Source organism: Larus michahellis, chromosome 2 (genome assembly GCF_964199755.1).
Source record: "Larus michahellis chromosome 2, bLarMic1.1, whole genome shotgun sequence".
NCBI classification, from domain to species: Eukaryota; Metazoa; Chordata; class Aves; order Charadriiformes; family Laridae; genus Larus; species Larus michahellis.
Genome location: NC_133897.1, coordinates 58,196,224 through 58,221,305, shown reverse-complemented (window position 1 = coordinate 58,221,305; position 25,082 = coordinate 58,196,224). Strand labels below are relative to the sequence as shown.

The window sequence follows — 25,082 nt, the reverse complement described above, 5'->3', positions numbered from 1 at the left end:
TGCTCTATTGCAACGGGCCCTGATAAAGAGTCCCTCCCCATCCTTCCTGTAGGCCCCCTTTAAGTACCGGAGGGCCGCAATAAGGTCTCCCTGGAGCCTTCTCTTCTCCAGGCTGAACAACCCCAACTCTCTCAGCCTGTCCTCATAGCATAGGTGCTCCAACCCTCTAAATATCTCCGTGGCCCTCTGGTCTCGCTCTAACAGGTCCGTGTCCTTCTTATGTTGGAAGCCCCAGAACTGGTTGCAGTAATCCAGGTGAGGTCTCACCAGAGCGGAGTAGAGCGGTAGAACCACCTCCCTCGACCTGTTGGCCACGCTTCTTTTGATGTAGCCCAGGATGCAGTTGGCTTTCTGGGTTGCAAGTGCACATTGCTGGCTCATGTCCAGCTTTTCATCCACCAGTACTCTCACATTCTTCTCAGCGGGGCTGCTCTCAATCTCTTCATCCCCCAGCCTGTACTGATATCAGGGGTTGCCCCGACTCAGGTGCAGGATCCTGCACTTGGCCTTGTTGAACCTCCTGAGGCATATGCACCAGAGCTGTGTGTCTATATGCTAGTAGCACATATCCTTGCGTTGGCTCAGTGCAGGACACGATCAACACGTCCTGTAATGAGCTACATCTACTGAGCCATAACCTACCAGTAGGATCAGATCGTCTTTACAAAACCTTGGCAGTGGATCAAATCCACACCTCTATCAGCCTTCATTAACAAATGCCTTTCTTTAGTTTGGTGTGCATATTTAACCCCTAACTCACATAAATGACAGAACATTTGAACGGACTAATGTGATGACATGAAGCGATCTATTGTCAGAAAGGTTAACCATGCAGGTTGGGATAGCTACCGCCGTTCTGTTAGCTATCTGACCTGCATCTGCAAACTTTGCAGGCTGCCTCTTTGCCACCATGTCATTTGGTGGTGTGGTAAATTTGCTTTGCATATCTGCAGGCTCCGAGGTGGACGCTGTGGCATTCCAGCACGATGCCTCTTCAGTTCAGGAATCTGATGAGCTCATGTGTCATTAATATGAAAGGAACGGCTCTTACAAAGGCCAGGAGACAAAAGTCCACAAAGTCTCAGCACATTAAAGAGAAAAGGTAAAAATAATTCCTAAATGAGTCCTGGAGGAGAATTCCAATATAAGGAGTAATAAGCTTATTGTTGGCTTGTTTTCTTTTCTTATATCCATCTCTAATATGAAGAATTCTCAGAGAGACAAAGACAAATGCAGCGTCTTCCAATGTTGTGCTGAGGATTTATCCCACCTCTTCTGATAGCTAGCCACACTGGCATCATCCCACCTGAGAACTTACTCTGGATCCCCACACGCCTCTTCTGAAGGAATGGTAATGATGATCTACCTGACCAAGTTTTGTTGTCTTCTTTTTAATCTCCTCTGAGTTACGCTCTATATACTGAAATGCATCTTATCTCATATATGGTCAAAATTCATTCCAGGTTTTCAGACAGTTACCGAGATTTTATGGGGAATCTCCACGCTTCCTCACTATGAAACCATAGAAAATTCTGTCAGATAAGCTTCATTTTCAGCCCATTTTCCAAAATAAAACTGAAAGGAAACTTTTAGGAGTGCTGACGTGGAACAACTGTTTGTGCAGACTTCCAGCCTGGAAAATGATGGATGTTAAACAGCTATAGACTACAGGGATTTACCCCTGCAGCCCCTGTAAATGTAATTGGGATTTAATGGAGGATACATTCTACTCAGAGCCAAGGCATTTCATTCAGGCATCGAAAGATGAAAGAGCATATTCCACGAGTCCCTCTTTGATAATACTCTGTCTCCTTACTATTCCCATAAAACTTATGAGATTTAATTACGTTTTAAAGGAAATTCGTAACACTCATTTAAGAAAGCACTGGCCTCTGTTAAGTAGCCCCGATCATAAAGTGTATGGAAAGTGGAAGAGTCCAGCAGGCCTGACTGCAGATTGTCATAAAATACAAAGAAGGTGTTCAGAGATGTGTGAAATGTGTGCATCGCCCAAGAATGAAATTAAACAAGAAAAAAAAAAGGGATGAAAACTGATTTTTCAGAGAGAAAAGCTACCTGGTACAAAAAAAAATTCCTTTAGGCTTCAAACCCTGAACTGGGAATTCTCTTCAGGTGAAGATCTACAGGAGTGAGCCTTCTCTTGCCAGCCTTCCTTTAGATATTTTTACTGTTGCTGGGCACCTGAGTTTCATATGATGAGCGTGTTTATGTGAGTCAACCTCTCGGTTTATTGCTAAGTTGTGCGTAAATTTTCTGCTGCAAAAGGCCAGTGCAACACTGACACTCCAATAAGTGCTTGCCCTACTTTTATTTTCTGGATCTATCTGCAAATGTAACCCAACATTTCTGTTTCTCAGTACTAAAAAGTAACCACATAAAAAAGAGCTATTGCTTACACGTGATGGAAATGCAAACTATCCATGTCCTTCTAAATCTCTGGAGCTCATGTACTCTGAATTAGCAACTAAACCTCAAACCATTCCTGAAGCTTAATTTACCAGTAACTGAAAAACAGGGAGATAATGCAAATCTTACTGCTTCTTTATTTAACCTCATCAAATCCTTCATGTCTTTCCCTTGTCTCTAACCAACCTATGTTGCATTTTCACTCAAAATGTCTTTTCATCTTCCTTATATCGTGGTTATACCCACCACAAAAGAACTGTCAGGAAAGGTTAAAAGACTAATTGTGCCACAGAGCAAAAAGCACGCTTTTATCAGGAAAGCTGCAGGCTCTTCTGCTTTATCCAGAAAAATGAGGGGCAAAGATAATGTAGACAAGGGAAATTCCCAGTGTCCCCTCAGGTTTCTCTAAACACAGTCTCCCAAACATCTACTTTCAGCTTACTCTCTCTACAATAAGAAATCTGTGCTATGTGTCATTTTACCAATAGCAAAGGAGTTCCATGAATGTAGTGTTTTGGAGGAGGAGAGGAGGAGTGGGAGTGTGGCTGAGCGATGGAGCTGCTATCTCTGCTTGCAGAGCTATCAACCTCATGGACCATAACTTAACTCCATAACTTAAAATCATCCTCCTCTGGGAGAACCCCTGGCAAAACACGGCAGCACAAACATGACTAACCTTCATCAGAAATCAGGCTGCTTGCAGGGTTTGGCTTCACTTCCTGGTACAATGGATAAAACACACTGGCCTGTAAGACTGTTGGCAAACTCTCTTCCAATTTTGCCCAGTAACTACAGAGGAGATGCAGACTGAGGTATGAACTATTGGCTAGAAGACCACAAACCTCTACCTTTTGTGATTGCCAGATCCTAGGCTGTATTTTTGACTAGCAGATCTCAAAGCAGCTTCCAGAGGAGATCAGTGCCAATATTTCATTTGACAAATGAGAAAACTTAAGTACAAAAGTAAAATGTCTTAATTTAATGTTACCCAGAAAATAAGTGGTAGAGACAGCAATGGAATCACAGTCCTCTGAGTCCCAGCTCTATTTTAGTTGTTTAGTCTATTTGACGTTTTTTTACTTTCTTACCTTCTACAAAAATGATATGTAATTTTGTGAATCAGCTCTAGTTTATGATCCGCTCCCTGGGGATCAACTCAGTCTGATGCCTATAGGTTGTTTTTTTAAGACAGCAAAAGAGCATTTTTATCAAGAGATTTTGATTTCTCAGTCAAACCTTTTGGAAAAGCTGGTGGTGGGGGGACACTTTGTAAATCTATGAATTGGTGAAGTTTTATCCATTGCATGATTTATGTTTGCTTTCCATAGCTTTGCCATGTGTTGAAACAAACTAGTCAAGCTACAGGGGAAAATCCATAGATTGAGTCATCTGCCAGACAAGAGGGCCATAAAAGCACAAGCCAAATGACTGCACATTTTCCTTCAATGGCTAACTATGAACACCGAAGCCACAATAACTGACTTACTCTCTGTCAAAGGAGGCACATCCTTTCCAGCCTGTCTGGGGTATTTAATCACGAGAGAGACTGCTCACCATAAACTCACTGGTAAGCACCCAGGAATGTTTACACCATGTGACGAAGCCCGATGCGGATATCCTTGAGCTAACTGCAAACAGGTCTTCTGCAGTGCAGAGCCACATGGACTTTGCACCCCGGGTCCAGAAGGCACACACTCGGGTTTGCGCTGTACTGCAGTTCAGCTAAGGATCCCTGCCTCTCGGGATGAGGTTCCTCAACTGAGTAAACTCAGAAATCTGCGTGCTAAAATTCAGATATACTGAAAATTCACTGTTTGAAAGTCTGTTTTAGGTCTTGTTTTGCAAACCGTTAAACGCCTCCAACTTTTATTAATACCACTGCAAACTGATGGCTCCACTCCTCTCCTGGGAACACGCAGAATGCATTACACCTGGACCTTTGCGTTGCTGATCTGAAGTCCAAGAAAATTTTTGTCTTTTCCTTCATGAATCTTTCCAATAAAATTAATGAATTCCAGTTTCTAGTCCATCTTTTCCAGAATGCAAGTCATAAGTCGCAATGTAAAAAGCTTCCTTCAATCAGACACAAGATACTGAATTTATAGTTCTGTATTCCTGTTATTAAATACATAATTTTTTTTTTCATAGAGGGTGGATAGGTCAGGATTTTTCAGAATTTAGTTGAGACTTCAAAAAATATTCCTGTCCCAAGTTGGGGCAAACTGACAAAATTGACATTGCCCTTCTCTCTTTCAATACATTCACATCAGATCAACTGAAACGTTAATCTTCCCGTTTTCTGCATTTTAATGTAACGCTAAGGTAACATACTGAAACGAAGGATAATTTTCAATGGACAAACGAAGCTTCTAACTTTCAAAATATCCCAGGGAGAGACCTACACAAAGAGAAATGCCTTTTCTACTCAAAAATACCCAAAATGAATTTGGGTGATTTACTGAAAACAATTCTGCTCTGCAAGCACCCTTTCTTTTGATGCATGAATTGTGTTTATTAATAAAGAAGGTTAGCTTGGGAATGTCTGCACCTGCTCTAACTGACTTTTCTTTACCTCACACCAAAGTCTGAATAAAATGCAGTGAGAAATAAGGAGGGGCAAAGACGCCTGAGCCATACTTCATAGTGACAGCTCAGCCTCGCCATTCCAGTGTGGCTGGAACAAGAGATACGAGGACATTCATCACTCCCTGGGAGTTTTTCGCCACTACAAATAAACACACAATCTCTGCCCACCCTGATGCTTCCCCGCAGGCCCACACGCTCAGAGACAGTGTGGATTTTACCCTTTTCTCCTCTACCACATGCAAGGTGGAGACACTACAGAGATTTTCATGTGAAGCCTCCCATCTCTGGGCAAATTTAATCCGCAATGTTGCAAAAGACTAAATGGCCTTAAGCAAAGGAAAAAAAAAAAAAAGATGACTTTTGTGAAAACACAGCAAAACAGAACACCCGCCTTTCCCTCAAACCAAACTGTAATTATGGAAGCAATGCTAGACAATATGAGATTCAGAGCAGGAAAAAGAAGGAAAGAAGAGAAAGGTCTCTTCTTTCAAGCTGTTTTATATCGCCATTCAGATCCTCAAAAGAATTTGAAAAAAATCCTCCACTAAGACACAGAAAGTCAAGAATAAGGTAAATATAAAGCAGAAACTTTTTTAAAAAAAAACGGTTGCTGTAGAAGCTCAGTTTGGGAGAATGTTTTTTTTTTTCTCCTTCACTTTGGTTTGCCTTTAATCTTACTATTCCTCCTGACCCTTAATAAATAATTAACCAGCTGTTGAGGCAGGCTCTATGTGATATAGTAATACATCAAACTTAATAGGAAAATAAAAGTTTACTTAAGTACAGAAGGCACTGAGAGAGATCACAGTGCAGCAGCAAGAAGGCATTTCAGTAACATACTCTTTTCACATAGTGAAAAGGTCTTACAAAATTATTTCAGCTGCATATTTATTTTAATATCACTCTTGTCCACAAGATTTACAATAGCGCTTGATAATTTCTCATGCAAACATAATTTATTTAAAGTAAGATATTGCTAGTAATTAAAATTTATAGTGTAATGTAACATTAAATGCTTTGGTGTTCTATGGTGCCTTTCATCTGAGAATTTCAAAGCAGTTCAGAGCATTAGTGTACATCAAATGGATTTCAAGTTGATTACATACTAGGAAATCTCTTCAGACGGAAACTGAGGCAAAGAGGTCAACATCTAAATTTCAAAAACAACCGGATGTTGCTGGATGTTCACTCTGCGGTGCTATATGTGATCTGATTTTTAAGAGCATTTTTCAGCATATATTATATAATGATTTAGCATAATAATGATTTTTCAGCATTTAGCATAAACAGGTCCCTTCAAGATGGCTGCAAAACTCGTCTTCTAAATTCATTCCTCCTCCAAACACAGACCTACACAACTGGCCCATTTGAGGCCAAACCCAAGATCAGTGTTTCTGACTCCCTTAATAATAGAACAGGTATTGGGCCATATCTAGGTGGCCTGCCACCACAGTTGAAACATTAAAGTTAAAGAGATAAATGAGTAATTTGGGCCACATATTCCCCAGAGATACTTTCAGTCAGTGGAGAGGAGTAACGGCTGTTTGAAGACCTCCTGCTTGGATGCTGTGACTACGTTTCTCCACTGTTTCTATAGAGCCACAGAACGTGCCCAAATCCATCCTATGAGCTGGTCAGCATCTGAATACAACCCATTAGGTCATGAGGCGATTTGTCACTTTCTTTAAAAAGACTTTAATTGAAATAAGTTCTCTATGTAGCAGCATTAATGGAGCTTTGTTTCCTATAGCTATGTCTCTGATGGCCCAACATTACCACACTGCAATAGCTCCAATTCCTCCTACACATCTCTGCTTGTGCTTCCCACGCTTTGGAGTACCTCCAGTTCCTCCCTTCTGCCTCCCCTGAGCTTTCACAGCTCTCCCTCGCACCCCCAAGCTACCGAGGAAGATGCTATAAGCTGGTTCACAGCCTGAGCCTGTGATGGACCTGTCAGCTCGCTCGTGCTAACTGCCCAGTCAAGAGGCCAAGCAGAACAGGTAACCGTTGAGATCACCAGCCTGCCCTCACTGAGGCGTATCTATCCTTTACCCAGCCACATGTTTCACAAAGCTTTTAGGAAATTAGTATCTTTGGGATGTTTAACTTCCTGTCAAATAGGTCTCAAACTGATGAGGAAACTGTCTGATGGATAGGCAGGGCAATTGCACAAGGCGCAACTCCTAAGGAAACTGGGTTAAGAAAATCAAGCAAGCTCCCTAAGGAGAAAGGACAGCTGAGGTTGCAACATTCTTGGTTCTTCATGGGTTTATTAAAACAAAAAATGGGAAAAACAACACCCTGCATTCTTTGGCATGCCTGAGACGGATAGTGATGGCTATGTGGTTTCTCATTTACATGAAATAAATAAAAGAGAAGGTCAGAGTTTGGCTGGGGGTGTACCCACACAGCACTGGGCGGGCAAAGGCAGCTTGCTCTACCCTTGTGCCAAGCTTGCCAGAGCACGTAAAAGCAACCCAGGCAGCGCCAAGCCTGAAGTAATCAGCCCTGATGGGAGGCAGCATATATTTTCTCAGCTCAGTGTTGCAGTAACCACGGCAGTTGGCTTGGAGCACAGGGAAAGCAAGTTCGTGTCAGCATGGAGAGTGGGCGCAACAGGCTTGCGTCTGCCTGCGGAATACAGTGTAGAAATACAGGCAAGTTTTCTGTCTGACTCCATTGAGCAGCACGGACTAGAATACAAGGGGTACTGGGGGGCAGAAAGAAAGGTTAACTACGGGAACAGAATGAAGAAACTCCTGCCCCAAAGCAGTTCTAAATATGCATTAAGTTAATGGATTTCATCAGGACAGCGCAGCCAGGAATCAATCTACAGCTTCTGGGAACCTGGGCCACTGGGTCTGAATATATCATCATCTTTGTGGTCTTCAGTAGGGTTCTGCACAAAAACATTTTACTCGCAAGTCTACAACTTTCTAATAAGGTCCTGCTAAGTAAAAGTATTGAATTTCATTTAAAGAAACACAAACAAACAAAACACAACAGGACTTTCCTGAGATGGATACAGAATGCTAAGTATGATTAGCAAGCTGTAAATACCTCTAAGATAACTGTGACACTGGGGTACTGCTCTCTGGCTGCATAACTGTCACAGCAAGGTCCGCAAATGCCTAATTGTTAAAAAAACAAGCTGTCATTAATTCACTATGAAAACACAGAAAAAGATGTTTCAAGTTAGCATCCCTCAGATCTCCAAGTGAATGTCTGTGAGTGATTTTATCTGTCTAGGCCATCTGGTCTTCTATGAAGAGACTGGGCTTCTTTTCACATTTCTGGCTGTGGTTCTACATTTACAAAATGCAATGAACTAAAAATTCGAGAGTAGATGACGTGAAAAGGATTGCTGGGGTGAGTCAGATAAAAGACCAGGCAAGTGATCTGGGGACAAAATGTCTGGTGTAGATGACCCGTGCTGTCTCTCAAAGAAAGGTGCATTACATTATCTTAGTGGGTTACTCCCGGGGACAGGACTGCTGTGAAGGAAAACTCTGTCCCACTCAGAAGACGTGTGAAAGAGAGACTAGATTTCCACCCAACAGCAGTTTGTGAACACAGTGTTTTGTGAACTAAAAAAAGAAACTTTTAGTTGTCACTATCAAATTAAGTACTCACAGCAGGGAGGGAAAGTTCATGAGAAAACACTCAGAATTGCTTTATTCTAAGAAGCAGAACTTCTTATGTGATATTACGATGACAGCCAAATCGTAAACATCTGAAATTGGTAGCCATGTGAACAATGAAAGAGCACAGAGATGGTACTCTTCAGGTTTGGTGAAAATAATACAGAAACCATCACAGAAATGAACACCCAGTTTATCATTTTGCTTAGCTAGAGCTGAGTAGGGAAATACCACGGAAAATTATGGACCAAATAAAGACCTGAGGAAAACCACACTGTATCACAGCATGATTAGACAAATCATTGTGTTGCAATACAAGTGAATGAGACGCAGTGAAGAGATGCCAGCAATTTTCTAGACCACTTGAAAATGTACCATGAAGAAGACAGGGAGAGTAATCAGTGACCTACATGAATATTTAAGACTACACAAACTCTGTAACTAGATGTTTTGTTCCCAGAATTTAGAAGCACATTTCCACCATCTATTGTGCACCAGGTTGGTTTTTTTTTTTCCTCTCAGGGTTGATTTACCTATCCAACCTTTTGTTTGGTTGGTTGGTTGGTTTTGGTGACAATGAGAACTACAATATTCCATCAAACCTTAGGTATTCCAATCAGAGACAGAAACCTCTTTCCCCCCAGTGAAAAAGTATCTCTGTATATCCTCTAATATTGGGCATCCTGGACCCTAGTGCATCAATGCTGCAGGGAGCTGGAAGTCAGTCTAAAATCTTTCAAAGGACGGTCAGCAGGGAAGAGAGTGCGAAGCTGATGTGGCAAGCTATTGAGAACCATTTATTAGTATGCAAGAACTCAGTATTATGGAGCTGTACTGCATATTACACCTCTAACTTTGCATGAGGTCGTGACAGAAACATTTAAGAGTCCCATCACTCTGTCTCCCAGCATACTGAGCAAAACCCGAGAAGGATTCATCAGTGACTCACCCTACCTCAGAGTACAGCAAAGACAAGAATATTCCTTCTGGGCTAAACCATGTTCTTTTCACTGAAATAATATATAGCAGCGCCACTTAGGTGGAGAAGGGCAAACTACCTTAAGAGGGGGTGTAAACAGTATTTTAGAATATGTTGTCAAATATCGAGGCAAAGAGCTAGGTATGTTACCTAGATCAGACAGAATGGCTCATTACTGGCATGGATTAAAAGCAGCTCTTCTGGCTACGAGCTTTGGGTACATCCCGTAGCATGCAGGTAAAAATGCATATCATTAAACTTCTTAGGTCTAGAGAGATATAACTGTGTCCTTTCAGATACAGGGGGATTTAAAATAATTTTTTTAAGTTTGAAAATGTGTGATATCTTGTATTTTGTATGTTCAGTAGGCACATATGTTAACTGAAGGAAAAAATCTTATTCAATGGAAGCTTGCAGGAAAGGTGTTAAATCTCAGTTTCTCCATAAATGAGAAATATTTTCCAGTCATTATGTCTCTTTCTTAACTTGGCATACATACAACTACTCTGTGCTTTGATGTGCTCATTTTGGACTCAGAATGTTGTTTGTACAAAGAGCGAAGCATGAAATAAACCATTAACAGCAGCAGAGCTGTAACTTTTAGGCCAGGGGAAAAAGAGCAGCGTATTTCTCAATTCTGCCAATATGAACAAAACTTCAACATCTTTGCACTTTGTTGTATTTATCTCAAGCTCACCACTGTTCGCTTAAGGAAGAGAAAATGTAAAATAATTTTGAGAGATTTTTTTTTTTTTTTCTCCTAGCCCTGTTTCTTCATATAGCTGTGTCTGGATAGGTCTTGCAGAATTACTATACAGAGAAACACGTCAAGGGTAGATTCCACATAAATGATAAGCCCCACAGCACCAAAAGGCATACAGTTCAAGAAATCTGCAAATATAAACCAATTGTGGTTGTGTGGTTTTCATGACTGACATCAAACTTCAAGCTTTGAAAAGGCTAGGAATATTAATTTTCTGTGACCCTGGGACTCTCAAAACTGATTCATCCATCTATGTTAACTGATGTCTCATAAAGGATTTGGGAATAGGAAAACAATCTTTTTTTCTTGCATGTTAGAGGAAGGCGGCTCAGTTGGAATCATATCAACAAGTAAATCTAAGAAACAGAAGTTTTAGCACTGACTTTGATGAGAACAAAGTCTGAGAAAGACTGAGAACTTCAGAAAAACCCATTGCTCATGAACAAATAATGACAAGCAAGTTAGTACAGTGCCCTCAGAGAAGTTAGTCTATAAAGCCTTTACAGGAGAATCATACTCTTTGAGTTTTAAAAAGCTTGGTCCAAATCCTATCTTAGCTGGCTGCACAGACTTCTGTATACAGTACTCTAGGGTTACACATGAGTAGCTGAGATCAGTTGACACAGACAGCATAAAAACATTTAGAATGTCTAGATATCTAACAAGCCAATCATGAAACCTATCAGGCTAATTATAAACTGCTGGTCTCAGGCAGTTATTTCCCTAACAGGTTCAAGAAGTATTACCAAGCACTTACTGGTCTGCTTATCTTTCCCTTGGGTTCTGCAATCTTGCCCTATTTACACTACTTTACGTACAAACCTCTTCATTCATAGCATTTATTTCCTTCTGCAGGCCAAGGCATTTAATTTCTCTGTCCTAAAAAAATAAAACCAAAAATGCCCAAAGCCCAAATAACAATTATACAAGAAGCCTGTACAGATACATGTAGTTGGAGAAATATCATCATAGAATCTTCATGGTTGGAAAGGACCTCTGAGATCACTGAGTCCAACCATACACACAACCCACCCCCCTACAATCTCTGCCACTAGAGCATGCCCTGAAGTGTCAAATCTAGGCGTTTCTTAAACACCTCTAGGGATGGTGACTCAACCACCTCCCCAGGCAGGCTGTTCCAGGGCCTGACCACTCTTCTCAGTAAAGTAATTCTTCCTAATATCTAATCTAAACCTCCCCTGCCGCAACTTCAGACCATTTCCTCTGGTCCTGTCATTATTCACCTGGGAGAAGAGGCCAACACCCACCTCTCTACAACCTCCTTTCAGGTAGCTGTAGAGGGCAATGAGGTCTCCCCTCAGCCTCCTCTTCTCCAAGCTAAACATGCCCAGCTCCCCCAGCCTCTCCTCATATGACCTGGTCTCCAGACCCCTCACCAGCCTGGTAGCTCTCCTCTGGACACGCTCCAGCACTTCTATGTCCCTCTTGCACAGAGGGGCCCAGAACTGAACACAGTACTCAAGGTGAGGCCTCACCAGTGCTGAGTACAGAGGCACGATCACTTCCCTGCTCCTGCTGGCCACGCCATTCCTGATACAAGCCAGAATGCTGTTGGCCTTCTTGGTCACCCGGGCACACTGCTGGCTCATGTTAAGCTGGCCGTCCACCAGCACCCCCAGGTCCTTCTCTGCTGGGCAGCTTTCCAGCCACTCTTCCCCAAGCCTTTAGCATTGCTTGGGGTTGTTGTGACTGAAATGCAGGACCCGGCATTTGGCCTTATTAAACCTCATCCCATTGGCCTTGGCCCATCGATCCAGCCTGTCCAGGTCCCTCTGTAGAGCCTTCCTACCCTCAAGCAGATCAACACTCCCACCTAGTTTGGTGTCATCTGCAAACTTACTGCGGGTGCACTCAATCCCCTCATCCAGATCATTGATAAAGATATTAAACAAAACTGGCCCCAAAACTGAGCCCTGAGGGACACCACTGGTGACCGGCCGCCAAGAGGATTTCACCCCATTAATCACAACTCCTAAGTGTCTAACTGCTACTGATTTTTGAGTTAAATGCTAACTGCTATAGAAAGTCATATTAGATATCTTTCTGCTCTTCTATATGCCCAGGATAGGATACCTTTAAAAATTTGTCTCTTCCATGCTGAAATCTCTCAATGAACAGAAGAACAAAATGAGGGGATCAAACAAAGTATACACTTTTTGCAGAATTTATCACTTAAGAAAACTGCAGCTGAACTCTTCACAACAACAGTACTTATAACAGGTAAGAGTCAGGGCCTGTTTCAAATACTACTGAGATAACATGACAACACCATTTCTGGAGAAAGAGGCCTGCGTCCAGTTCGCGCACAGTGTGGGCAGAATGATCTTGGGTTTGCACCTGCCTAAGTAGTCCCGTGCCCTGAAATCAAAATGCATCTTCACAAATACAGCCTCCTAAATCAAAAGTTCATCCATGCTGACTGTTAAGCCAAACAAAGGACAGACTGTTATTTCTTCTTGAAAACTAGGATTGGAGTGGGAGATGGACAAGCTGTAAGAACTAAGCTGCTCCCTTCCTGCTAATGTCAGCAGAGAAACAGTCTAATGCAAGGATCACTGTTAGCAAAATGCTCCACTGCTGAAAGTGATAATAAAAAAATAAAACAAAATTCAGAGAGCATGACAGGTCCTAGCAACATTCCATTTTTTCCACTGCAACCTTAATGGAGGTGATGGTACAACCATTTAGTTGTTCTTGATCTCCTGCCCACTGTAAGCAAAGCAAAGGAGAACCTGTTTACAAGAACCCTGTTTACCCTTCTAAGGGCATGTGCTATTTGCAATTTAAAAGGGGCCTGAACTGCCTTCCATTTTAAAGAAGGATCTCTGAGAGGAGCCAGTGAGATGGGTTAGACAAAGAAAAACACCACAGGAACAAACCCATGTGGCAGTATTTCTTTGACACAATGAAATCCCACAAGGGATCAAACGACGCCTGGGGCTGGCAGCCCATGCTCCACTGGACCACATCTGAAACTATCAAAGGGAAAACAACTCCCAAAGACGGACAGATCTGGAGGCAGATAGAAAAACGAGGAGATCACAATACGCATTCAGAATTTTTGATAAAGAAACAAGATCAGCAGTTTGTCTGTTTGCACACATACTCGATAAGGTGAAGTACCTGCTCGCTCTGCGGGCCTTGCCACACACAAGCAGGGACACTCTGTCATGGGAGAAAAGGGCTTTCACTGGGCATTTTTAAATGCCTGTAGTAGGTACAGAGCAGCAACGTGGCTCTTAGAGAACACTATAGCTTCCAAACACAATGCTGCTTGATGTGCAGAAAGACCACACTTGCTACTCTTCGAAAGGGACCAAGGAGAGGAGGCTGGGATTCAGGAGAGCTCGTCTCCCTGCCCTTTTTGCATTCACACAGAACTACACAAACATCAAGTCCCAAGTAATGCGAACAGGACGTTTTAATAGCAGGACCCTCATCACAACTCCTTTTCCAGAGCCTGCTGCTGTATTTACACTTACTCCTTCTCTTCCTTCTCCCAACCTACTTCCTAGTTCTTCCCAGAAGCAATGACACTTGTACGTAGTTTGGCCTAAACTGGCAGCTTTTGGGGTTTGCATTTCCATTTCTGTATTGCTCTAAAAGGATTGTTCAATTCTGCATAAAATGCCCTTACCATTCCAGGTGATTTTCAACAAAGGCAGACATGGGGCTGATCTGTACAGTGTAAGTGTCGTTGGCTGAATACTCAAACAGCCCATAATACGGATTGAAGAGCTCCTGAGACAGAAGGAAGAAGAATTCTCGGGAGGGGCCACTATAGTCCAACCTGGAAAGGAAAAGGTAAAAAACATAAAATGAGGCTCGTTCCTATTTGAGTGAATTTCCTGGGTTTTACCAACATTGACTACTGCCTAACACCTACCCCTGTGCAGTCAAGTGTTTCTAACACGGTGTATCTCCCCTCCCAAAACTTGATTCTGAGCCCTGAACAAGTCACGATGCTGAAACTTTGCCAGCATCCAGGTTGATCTGGGAGGAATCATAACTTAGACACATCCCTTAAGTAGTTTCTTTTCCTTTGTTCCAAAGGTTTAGTAAATTGGAGGTACAAAGCCCAGCCTTGCCTTAGCTGGCCGGCTAGCAACGGGCTAGCGTTTTAGTGAGTGGGTTTGAACTGCCTATGAACACCTGGATTCACAGAGCAGACAGCCCAGACTGAAACAGAAATTGCCCTTACTCCCCTTCACTGCGATGTAACCAAAGATACAATCTAGCCCCAAGCATGCTTTCTTAGCCATAGGTATAACCTAAAGGTCAATGCTGAACAAGACCAAGTCCCAACAAAACTGTGGCTCTTAAGATAGAATGGTCATTCCTCGGTTGTTCCATCCAAGCTCTTCTACTTTTCTGATAGTTTCAAACACATGTGGTACACCTTAAGCTGTGCTTTGCTGTTGCATGGTTTGCTCTGTAGAGAGTCACCTTTTTTCCTTTTTTTTTTTTAAACTCAACTGTTAAATCAAGCTGTTCCCGATTATCTCAACTTGAAAGAAAAAAAAGCCAAACCCAAAAAGCTTCATGAGTGCATTAAATCCAACTGTTATGGATTTATTAAAAAGAGATCTTCCTCTAATAGTGGTAGGTAGGTTTTTCGATCTAAAATAGATCTACAAGTAGCAAATATGAAGAAATGATTTGTAGCCATATATCACATGTGCCAAAAGATTTTCCGAGGTGGGCACTGTTCTTTCTACTTAACAAATGCAAAGTAAGTGGAAAACCCTGCAGCTGGATCAGAATGCTCTGTATTACGTTTGAAGTTACGGAAGCATAACCACAAGGGGCTGAATGATTGATTTGTGCAACTAGAAAGATGACGAAGGGCAGGCTGGCCCATCCACCTCTGTTTTACATCTGGAGGTTCAGTACTTTTTGAGCAGCTTTAACTCTAGGATCATGTGGTGAGGCTAAAGCCACAACAGCAAAAGGGGGTGGTATAAGCCCACATGAACCACTAGTGCTAACCATGTAACAGATCTGGTTCAACAGATATTAAGAGACTGGGCTAAGCCTGATGATGGCTGCAGTAACGAACCACAAAGAACACCTGTCTATATTCCAAAACCTCCAAGGAGAGATGAGGTATTGCATTTCTGGGCAACACATTAACTCATCATAAAGCCTTCATAGTTCATTTTCAATGTCATTTTAGCTTTGAAACATGTGGGAAGCTGTGCCCATACAGCATCACGTAGCCATACAGCACCAATTTCTTTACAGTAGGGAACTGGTATCCTGCAGTGCCTCCAGCAGAACCTATATTAGCATTAAACAGCAGAAACCCCGGGGGAATGTATCTTCGGATGTAAATGAAGCAGTGAAGAATGAATGAATTTGCAAATCAAATTGGTTTATAATTTCTCCTGAGGATACCGTGCCACACACAGTAGAAGTTATTAGAGATGTGGGGAAACCAACATGGAGATGGGGTCCAGTGTTAGCATACTAGAATGCTATTCCAAAAACACAAAGTGAGGTATGCTGCATGTTTATGCTTTACTTGCAAGCCAGAGGCAAAACCAGCTGTGAAAGACGACCTCTGTTAAATAATACTGAATCCGTGGAGTATGAAAAGTAAGAGTTAAGAAAACCCCTGATGCAGAGGTCACTGAGTGACTCTCTGAGATTGGTGACTTCTGTTTCCCACTGGACCTTAACATGTCCCTAGACAAACTCAGCTCAGCAGAAGCTTTTCACTTGACGTGCCACCTCAGAGCTGACAGTGTCAGCAGTTGTTGGACATCCCAAGAGCTGACCCCGAGCCTTGCTGTTCCAGTACCTTTCAAACTAAAAACCTATCCATGTGTTTTTTTTTTTTAAAATGAAATTTTATATGCAAAGCAATTGAAATATGATTTCCAGCCTTTGTTATATGGAACACTGGAAATACGCACAATGGTCTTTCCATTATAAAAGCATGTGGATTAAGCCTCAATTACAACATAGTCCTTGAGGTGAGCCAGTGTGGTGTTGAAAGGTTCTGTTCAGACTTGGAAACAAAAGGTCAGGGGCTGGCTTTAATCATACAAGAATGGCTCATGGATTTGCAAGGCTGGCAGAAAGTCTCCTTGAGAAAAGGCCTTCTCAAGATGGCCTTCTATTACTTTCAGCTTCCAACTGGGCAAATTAAACTGTAAGGACTGAACAGCATTCCTCTTCCTCACTTTAACCAGAAACAAGAAGTCCACATATGGATAGCAAATGATCATTAGATGGCATGCAAGGCAAAAATGCTTGAAGCAAAACCAGATCCATTTTGAAGAGCTAGAGTAACAAAGGGGATAAAGGTCTGGTCTCTAATTAGAGCCCTGAGGCTGATTCAGTGTGCAAACATGGGCCTGTAGTTCAGTTTTGCCTTCCAGCCAGTCAAAATGCCTATGGCAACAAGATGGCTTTAGATTTAACCACTTAAATTGTCACTTTGAGACATCTAGATGGAAGGTACTATAGGAAAATGAAGCATTATTGCTATTGTTATTTTTAACAAATGTTTGAGCTAATTAAGATGAATCACTGAGTCAGAGGTAAAACAAAACCAAAGAAACATTACATAACAAGAGAGGCTCAGCCTCAGTCAACTCTGTGTTTTGCAACATAACAGCTACTTCAAAACTGATAGCATTTAGTGGTTCCCTACCCTTCCTCGCCAACAAACGTGACGTAGAGTTTGTTCCGCTGGAGCTCCTTGCGTGAATATGCCATTACCTGGTTGAAGGTGCCTTCCAGCAAGTGGTCACGTCGTATAATTAACCTGCAAAGGGAGGCAGAAATAGAAATCGAATGATTGAGTCTTGTGTGAGCCTGTGAGGCTGAAGGTAAACAAGAGCTGGCAGAGACGTTCATTCTCAGAGAACTTCATAAACTTGCATCCACTGGTGCACATGCTACTTGACCACTATGGGTTTTCAGTGAGTTGTTTCATCAGGCTTTTCTATATGTCCCAAAGGTGAACTTCTTCACCATGCTGTGATTAAGTTCAAAGTGTTGCTCTACTGCTAAGACTCTCTATAGCACCCTCTATATAAAAATGTGTATGGTGGAGAGGGCTGTGAGTTTCCTGTATATATGAGGTCACAGATTTCTGGATTTAATTCAGTGAATGTCCATGGAATTACTGCTTCTGTAGCAGGGTAAGCAAAGGGAGTATCAGCCTCTGTTTATACAACACACCTCTCACTCCCCTGCCAACCTCTAAACCAACTTAATGAATAGTACATTTAAACACCATGTGTGCAAGAAATCCTTCTTGTTTGTGGACATTTTAAGACAGACCTTCTAAAATGTGTTTCATGCCTGCCTTCGACCCACTTAGCAAGACACCAAAAGGGATAACCAACGGCAGGGACTCTCCAGCTCTGTAAGAATATTTTGATGATGACGTTTGCCTGGAATAAATTGCTTAGTTTCATACATTTTTTTTTTTTTTCCACAACAGATGTGATTTGGTAGAAAGCCAGCCTGATGCATAAATTCAACCAGATGCCCAGGAAATACCTTAGAAACACACAGCCCTTTGGCCAAGCTGGATAACTAGATCAAGCACAAGTAGGTATAGGCTCACAAGCCAACTAACAAGATGTCTGGAAAGCAAACTCCCCAAGAAGAGACAGAGATTCCCCAAAATACATGAAGAGAGGCAGAAGCCTCTCTAGTTCAAACCCAGGAGGGCTACCAACACAAAGAACTACTGAAAGTTAAACCTGCATGTACAGGCTAACTTCTGTAGGGTCATACTCTGGTCCTGAGTTACACTGATATGTAGATCCAAAGAATTTGGGGTCACTCCATCATTGCAAGATGTAGCTCTTAATAATCTCTGGTGGAGGTTTGCCTGAACGGATGATTTTCCTACTAGCAAATTATAGGCAGGAATACCAACATCCCTGAAAAACCAATAGGGAATGGGAGTCTAAGAGAACTTGAGCCTATAAGAAATAAAACTTACACACAAAAGCCTCCTGAAGGTCACTCTTTTGCAGGATATACTAAGATCTTATCTTGCTCTGATACTTCATGTACAAAGTGCAACCTCTGGTGTGTTTCCCACTCCCTATTAGTGTCTTCATTCATGGATAATGACAAAAGACAAAGCTACCCCATGTTAGACAAATTGAGTGACTTGTCATAATACTCACTTAATTTTACCTGGACCTTGCCCATACCCTTTGGCTTCAAGTTTTCGATAGAAATTGCGCAGCTTGGCTTCAAAGTCCCTCCTGTATGGAGAAGGTGCTCTTGCACTTGCTCGCTGCAGTCCTGGGGGGAAAACAAACAGCATCTTAAAGTATAAGGAGCTTTAATTTTTTTCCAAATCATATAGCTGATGTTTCCAGACAGAACTAGCTAACAAATGTGGTAGGAACCCTTTACAGGTATACTGTGCACTCAGTATTATTTTTGTTCTACCTGGCATTAATAGAGTTGTAAGCTTCTATAATTCAGTGATTGCAATGACTTCCAGGGGCTATATATTCTTCACCAAAACAACCGTTAAGCTCACCTTGTGTGTGCCTTTGCGTGAGGCTCAGCCTTTAACTGTGATTGATCTGAACGGAAACTCAAGCATCGGAAAGGCATGAGAAAGACTGACATGCCTAACTCCCACTCACGGTCAATGGTATTTAGGTTTTTCTTTCCCTTTTGCACTTTTAAGTGATCTCTCTCCTCTGCATTGTACAGGAGATCTCCTTACTTGGCAGGATTAAACCTCCAAAACTCAAAGCAACGCTTCTCACTCGAGCCTAGCACCCCAGCCAAGCTGGGAATCGGGTTTCCCCAAGTTAATCTGACTGTATATTAAACACTTCCAGCTATCAACACAAGCCCCCTTTGTGGCATTGCGAAGGATTTCTGTCAGCAAGAAATGCTACGTTTTCCTATTATGATTCACACAGACAGCAGATTTTTAGCAATTTGGGACCTGTTTTGTTTTGAAGTCTGCCTTCTCCAAGTACCTGATTAGTCCTTTTGTATGAACAAGTGCCATGCCATAAAGGGTCAAAGAATGGATCCATGAAATCCCATTTCCGTATCTCATTACAGAAGACAATAAAAACAAGGCCTTTTATGAGAAATCTGGCAGAAAATCCTCCACAGGAAGGAGGAAAAAAAAATAATCACATTTAGTGGGAGCACAAAGTACTGTGGTTGCCAGGAGGGAAGGACGTTACTAATTGTCTGTGCTGGTAGAACAGAAAGGCATATTTACATGCAGTGCACAGAGAATCCCTTGCAACACTGCTTCTATTAGACCCTTTTTCCCCCAGGACATAAGAGAATGGGTGTCCTTATGGGATATGAAACCAGTGGCAGAAATAAGCAAGCAGACAGTATGTTGCCGGAAATGAGTATTTGGCCTTGTCTTTTTCTCAAGAACAGGTAAAGACCAGTGCAGATTTTTTAACATTCTATGAAGTCACGTTCTTGCCAAACATTTAGGTTTTTGTCTTGCAGGAGACTTGTTTCTGATCTGTCCTGATGCTGATGTAGAGGAGAGGAACTGTATTTACAACGGTGTCCCAACTCATTAATGACAACAGGACATTCTGACAAAACACTGTCCCTCCTATAGGCAAGGGTGCAGCATTTAACTTCTTCACATCAACAAACCTTTCAATTTTCCACAGCCAGCTCTGAGATTTGAATGTCTCTTGTTCATTAATTTTGTTTGAAACCAGATAATTTAAATGAATTTTTAAAAAGCTCAGCCAAAAATGGATTTCTTCAGATCACATTTCTGTCGATTCTCTCAAAATGGCCACTGGACACAGCCACGCAGTGAGACTGCGGTGGGGGTTGTATATCTTGGCAAAAGGGAGACATTAGTTCCTCAAATTTCTATAGCATAAACAATAACTACAGAGACATACCACAGCTGGAAATAGCCTTCTCAGACAGCATGTCTTTCTGGAAAATATGTTTCCCGTCAAACCTAAGTTAATGGGCTCAACACGGGAGGTCAGACTAGATGATCAAGACGATCCCCTCAGGTCTTAAAATAGATGAGTCTTGGGAAGAAGTAAAGCCTTTGGAACACTGAACAGTGGAGACTGAACTTCACAGGAGAACTGGAAGTATTGCAATACACCTTTGATTTGGAAGCTGCTCTTTGCTCCTGTCACATAACATTAATGTGCTTCCATGTCAGTGAGTTATGTCTGGAGTGCATTCTCTTATCCCAATCCTTTCCAACTGTACAAAAAGTAGGAAAATATCTTGTTCCATACGGGCAATTTCTGATCAATGTGTTCCAGCTACTGTTAGCATTTCAACAGATACATAACAGCAATGGCAACTGATCCAGCAAAAAAGCAGCTGGGGTCAGATTCAGAGTGGACACTGGAATTAGCAGGCTGACAACTGATGCTGGCTCTGAATCTGCCCCTTTCTTTTTATTAGGAGAAATAACACAAATGCAAGATTTTGTATCATTTTCTCCATCCCCTTACCTGGAGAATTTTGGGGTGATGAACAGGGTGAGCAGCGAGGAGAGAAACTGTAACCAGGATGGAAGGCAGCCTGCAGTGGTATGTAGGACATAATATCCTCCTCAAAAAGGCTGCATGGAAAAAGCAATAGGGAGAGATTTGGTTCACATTCACCACATGAAGGAATGTAAATATTCTGTATGGTGCAAGTCTGCTGTGGTCATAAGTTTGGGTACAGCCCTGAAGTCATGGATTCATAAAATCCACAGGCTTCCCAAATCAGGCATGGTCACCAGTAACAAAAAACAAATTAATTTTTTAAGATGTTTCATGCTAACATAGTGGCTCAATCTACTGACAGAGTAAAGATCTGAGGCTATGCAGTAAACAGGGACAACTTCAACACGTTAGAAGCAGCAAAGATACTCATCTGTCTCCCAGGTTGTTTTTCTTGGGTCATACATTTTCATATAGCTCAGCTTTTTGACCATTCAGATTAAGTCGATGGGAATAAGTTATAAACTTGCATTAGGCAGTGCTATGTAGCATACCAAAACCACCTGGGGAACGCAATGTTTTCCAAGTAAGACCAACACAATAAAATAAGTCCTTATCTGCACTGAGCAAAAGCAGCCAGGACCTAAAGGCCAAGCTCCCTGGTCCGAATAAAAGTTGAAGCCTTATCTACACTACCCAAACAATGCTCAGTGCACTGTACATTGAGATTTCGTTAGTGTGACACGGCCCTGTGTGTGCAGGCAGCACTGCTGGGGTAAAACTAGCAATTTCATGAGCAGCTATGTTATTTACTTGTACTGAGAAAGACAAGGCTTTTCCTCTTTTCTTTTTAAAAAAAAAGGAAACAAGAATTTTTCCATTCAAAGCAAACATTTTGACCTGATTCTTATTTATCTGCTACTTGATGGGAATAGCTATATTGATTGAGCTGGCTGGGGATGGAGTTTACTGCACTGATGGAGACTGGCTTCCAGGAAGTAAGAGTTGACAGATATACTGTGGGTGAATTATTTTGGGTGACTATCAGTAACAATGAATCCTATTCTAATTACATATGACCTGGAAGATTTAAATAAATCTTTTCAATTATGCTGAGATGGAGCCCGCCAGCTTCTCTGGTACCACATTATGCTTTTGATCAAATTGATTACCTCAGCAGAATTACTAAATCTGCATCACAGGACAACTTTTCAAGCCCATGTGTACCCTCTGTCCGAATGTAATGGATCTTCTCCCTGAAACATAAATTAAAATATTGAGAAGAGAAGAAAGGAAAAAAAAAAAAGGAAAACATGCCATTGTCAAGGCATGAACTACACAGAGTTATTATTCCTTGGTATTTTGCCAGTTCCTGTTTCTCTCTTTTCAAAAATAGCAAACATCTTAACAGCCTGATTTCTTTTCTAATCTCTAACAAACTTGCAAAAAAGAATTGATTTACATCATTCAGTGTCCTGATCCAAAAGCAAGAGATTTTATACCATATTTTAGAAAACAGAGGGATTCTTAGTCCCTCCAAGCTCATGTGTAACACTATAACCATGGTCAGACAGACAGACATTTTGTTTCAGGCTACGACAAGTAGATCACCTTTTGTTAATAGAATTTCACATAATACCACTTCCTTTACCTCTGTCACTTCTATCTGGCAAATAACACTCTAACATATACTTGATATTAATTGCTCACAAAGAAGTTATACAGTACATGTGTAAAATCATACATGTTGTTGTTTAAATGAATGCTAATAGGGAGTGGGAAACATAGTATGGGATCCTAGCAGCAGATTAGGACCATGGCAGATACACCCCAATCTGTCAGTGTGTTTCTAAAGCATTGCAGTGTCCGAGAATATTTATTCCAGCATCAAGTCGAAGATGTGCTGTAGTATCTTGCTGGCTGGGACTGCAATGTATTGCAGAATCAAGCTGTGTAAAAGACAGACATTGTCTCCTAGGAGCTTGCTTAAAACCTTCTGTATGAACATTAGACGGTAGCTTGGGATCACTCCTGACCTAAGGTATAAGCAAAGCAAGGACCTGGAGGCGAAAGGCTCAATATCCCGTTACAAATCTCATTACGCACTGGCTAAGCTGTCTAGTCCCTATCACTATTCAATTTTGTTCTCTGCTCAAAAGGAGATAAAAGCATCATCTGTTCTCTGAAAAATGAGAATTCAAATTACAGCTGAGAAAAAAAAATAGTCTGGAATAATTTGATGGTGAAGATAAAAAAAAATAATTCTCAGTTACAGAAATGTACATCTTGAATACTGAGAGCATTTTTCATTCTGTCTCCCTCATTTTATTTGAATGTATTCATTCCTCCAGGAAGGAAGTCTAATCCTTACACCCAAAGAACTCTTTGTCTGGCTCTCACAGGTAAACAATGAGCCAGTAAGACTATCAGGAACTTGGAGGTCCTTCCCTTGCTCTTCCTTCCCTCCTTTACCAGTCCCGCCGATGCACTTGTTACTGCACAGTACAAACTAAATTCTTGGTCAAACTCTTAGCTGGTCGATACTGGCATTACTGCGATTGACTAGCTCCAGCTTAGGTTCTTGGCCAAAACAATTAATTTAACCTTTGGAATTAGGATAAGTTTAAATTGTACCAGCTTTTGGTTCTGTTTTGTTTTTTTTTTTTAATTTTTTTCCAACCTAATAGGAAAGGAATGGGCATAAGAAAAAGAAAGATACAATTTAATTACTTTGGAAAGGACTACCGTTAAGTCGTAAGTGTGAAAGATTAAAGACAGGAGTACAATCTACTTCATAATGTTCCTATTTCTTTGTAAAATCTAAGGTGACTATGTCCATGGTACGGGTGTAAATCCAATCATGAGGTAAAATCCTGGTTCTGCTGAAGGTACTGGGGTTTCGCTGATGACTTGCATCCAAACGCAACTTTAACCCTATCTTCTGAAAAGCAAAGTGATAATTATAGCTGAAGAAAGATTTTGTGCTATTCAGTAAAACTTAAAGTGGAAATTAGGTATGTCACTATTTGCCCCTAGCTATTTTGCTTCTACATGAAGTGGTCCACACCTACTCTTTATCGGTAACTGTTCCATAGGGGGCCCAAGTTCATCTTTTGTACTACAGTCAGTAGAATTTGTTTGTCCCCACTATAAGAAAGCCTTCCTTGAAGTTGGATTCATCAGCCTGGAAAAAAGCGGTACCTGAGTGCATGGTTTCTGGCCAAGCTGGGCTGACGCTCCTGCAGCATCTCAAAAATGTTGGGTTGGCGTAAAAATGCAACAATCTTGTCATTGTAAGCTGGAAAAGGAAAAAAAGATACAGAGGCTTTATCTACCATTGAGGTGGCCTGGTCACGTCACTGTGACTGTGCAGGGGGTCACACTGACTGCACTGCTAGGGAGGCAGGGCAACATGAAGCAGTGCATATGGTCGATGGGAAGTTCTAAAAAGCATCTTCGTGAGCACCGCTTTGAAAAGAAAAGAGAAAGTTGGCTTACCCAGAGGTAACGTCTCGTGATGGTGCTGGTTTCGAATAGCTGTTACGAGACTATTGCCTGGTCGGGCCAACAGAGTAACTCCTCTGTTTCGGGAGACTTCGGAGGCCTACAACACCAGAGGAAAGAGAAAGAATGATCAAAACTGACCATCGGTAGCACATCGGTCAGTAAAAACGTTTCTCATCTTCAGATGTGGCCTTCAGAATGGTTCATGATGCCGACTGCCTGAAGGACAGATAGCCTGCATGAAAATTATAGCTTTATACTTCAGCCAACTTAAAAAAGGTAGGTAATTCTGTGCTTCCAAATGGAGGGACACCATTATCCACAGCTATCACACATCTTGATGCTGCAGTGAAGGCACCAGAATGCAGAAGTAAATTCAAGTTAACAAAGGTATTGCAGTGATGGAGTTCTCAGGTTCAATGAAAATAAGATCTCTTGTTCTAGCATAACTGCATTTACTTCATGGTTTTTACAGCAATGTTAATTTGAAAAAAGCAGAAAACCTACAACATTGCGACACGTTCACTCCGCGTCATTGAAGGGAAATTTAGTATTGGAAATAATAGGAGGAAGGTATATCTACATAGATCACAGGGCTATATCATTGCAAAAGGGGGTTGCCTAACTTGCATAACCAGAAATAGAAGTTGAATTGTATGCACTGAAAAAGAACACAGTCCAAAGAGCTGATAAGAAGAGTAGTAAGAAGGGAA

At 41.6% G+C, this 25,082-nt stretch overlaps 1 protein-coding gene across 6 annotated transcripts in view; it reads right to left on the bottom strand.

Moving 5' to 3' along the window:
• Positions 1-25,082, bottom strand: part of HECW1 (HECT, C2 and WW domain containing E3 ubiquitin protein ligase 1) — a 296,546-nt gene that overhangs the window by 22,394 nt on the left and 249,070 nt on the right. For all 6 annotated transcript variants that reach the window (XM_074575619.1, XM_074575623.1, XM_074575620.1 and 3 more), the window contains 7 exons: positions 24,364-24,469; positions 24,067-24,163; positions 22,038-22,121; positions 20,890-20,999; positions 18,577-18,697; positions 17,079-17,192; positions 14,055-14,207 (listed from right to left, as the gene is read on the bottom strand). In XM_074575619.1, the coding sequence (XP_074431720.1) occupies positions 14,055-14,207; positions 17,079-17,192; positions 18,577-18,697; positions 20,890-20,999; positions 22,038-22,121; positions 24,067-24,163; positions 24,364-24,469 (785 nt within the window). The remainder of the gene's footprint in view (positions 1-14,054; positions 14,208-17,078; positions 17,193-18,576; positions 18,698-20,889; positions 21,000-22,037; positions 22,122-24,066; positions 24,164-24,363; positions 24,470-25,082) is intronic.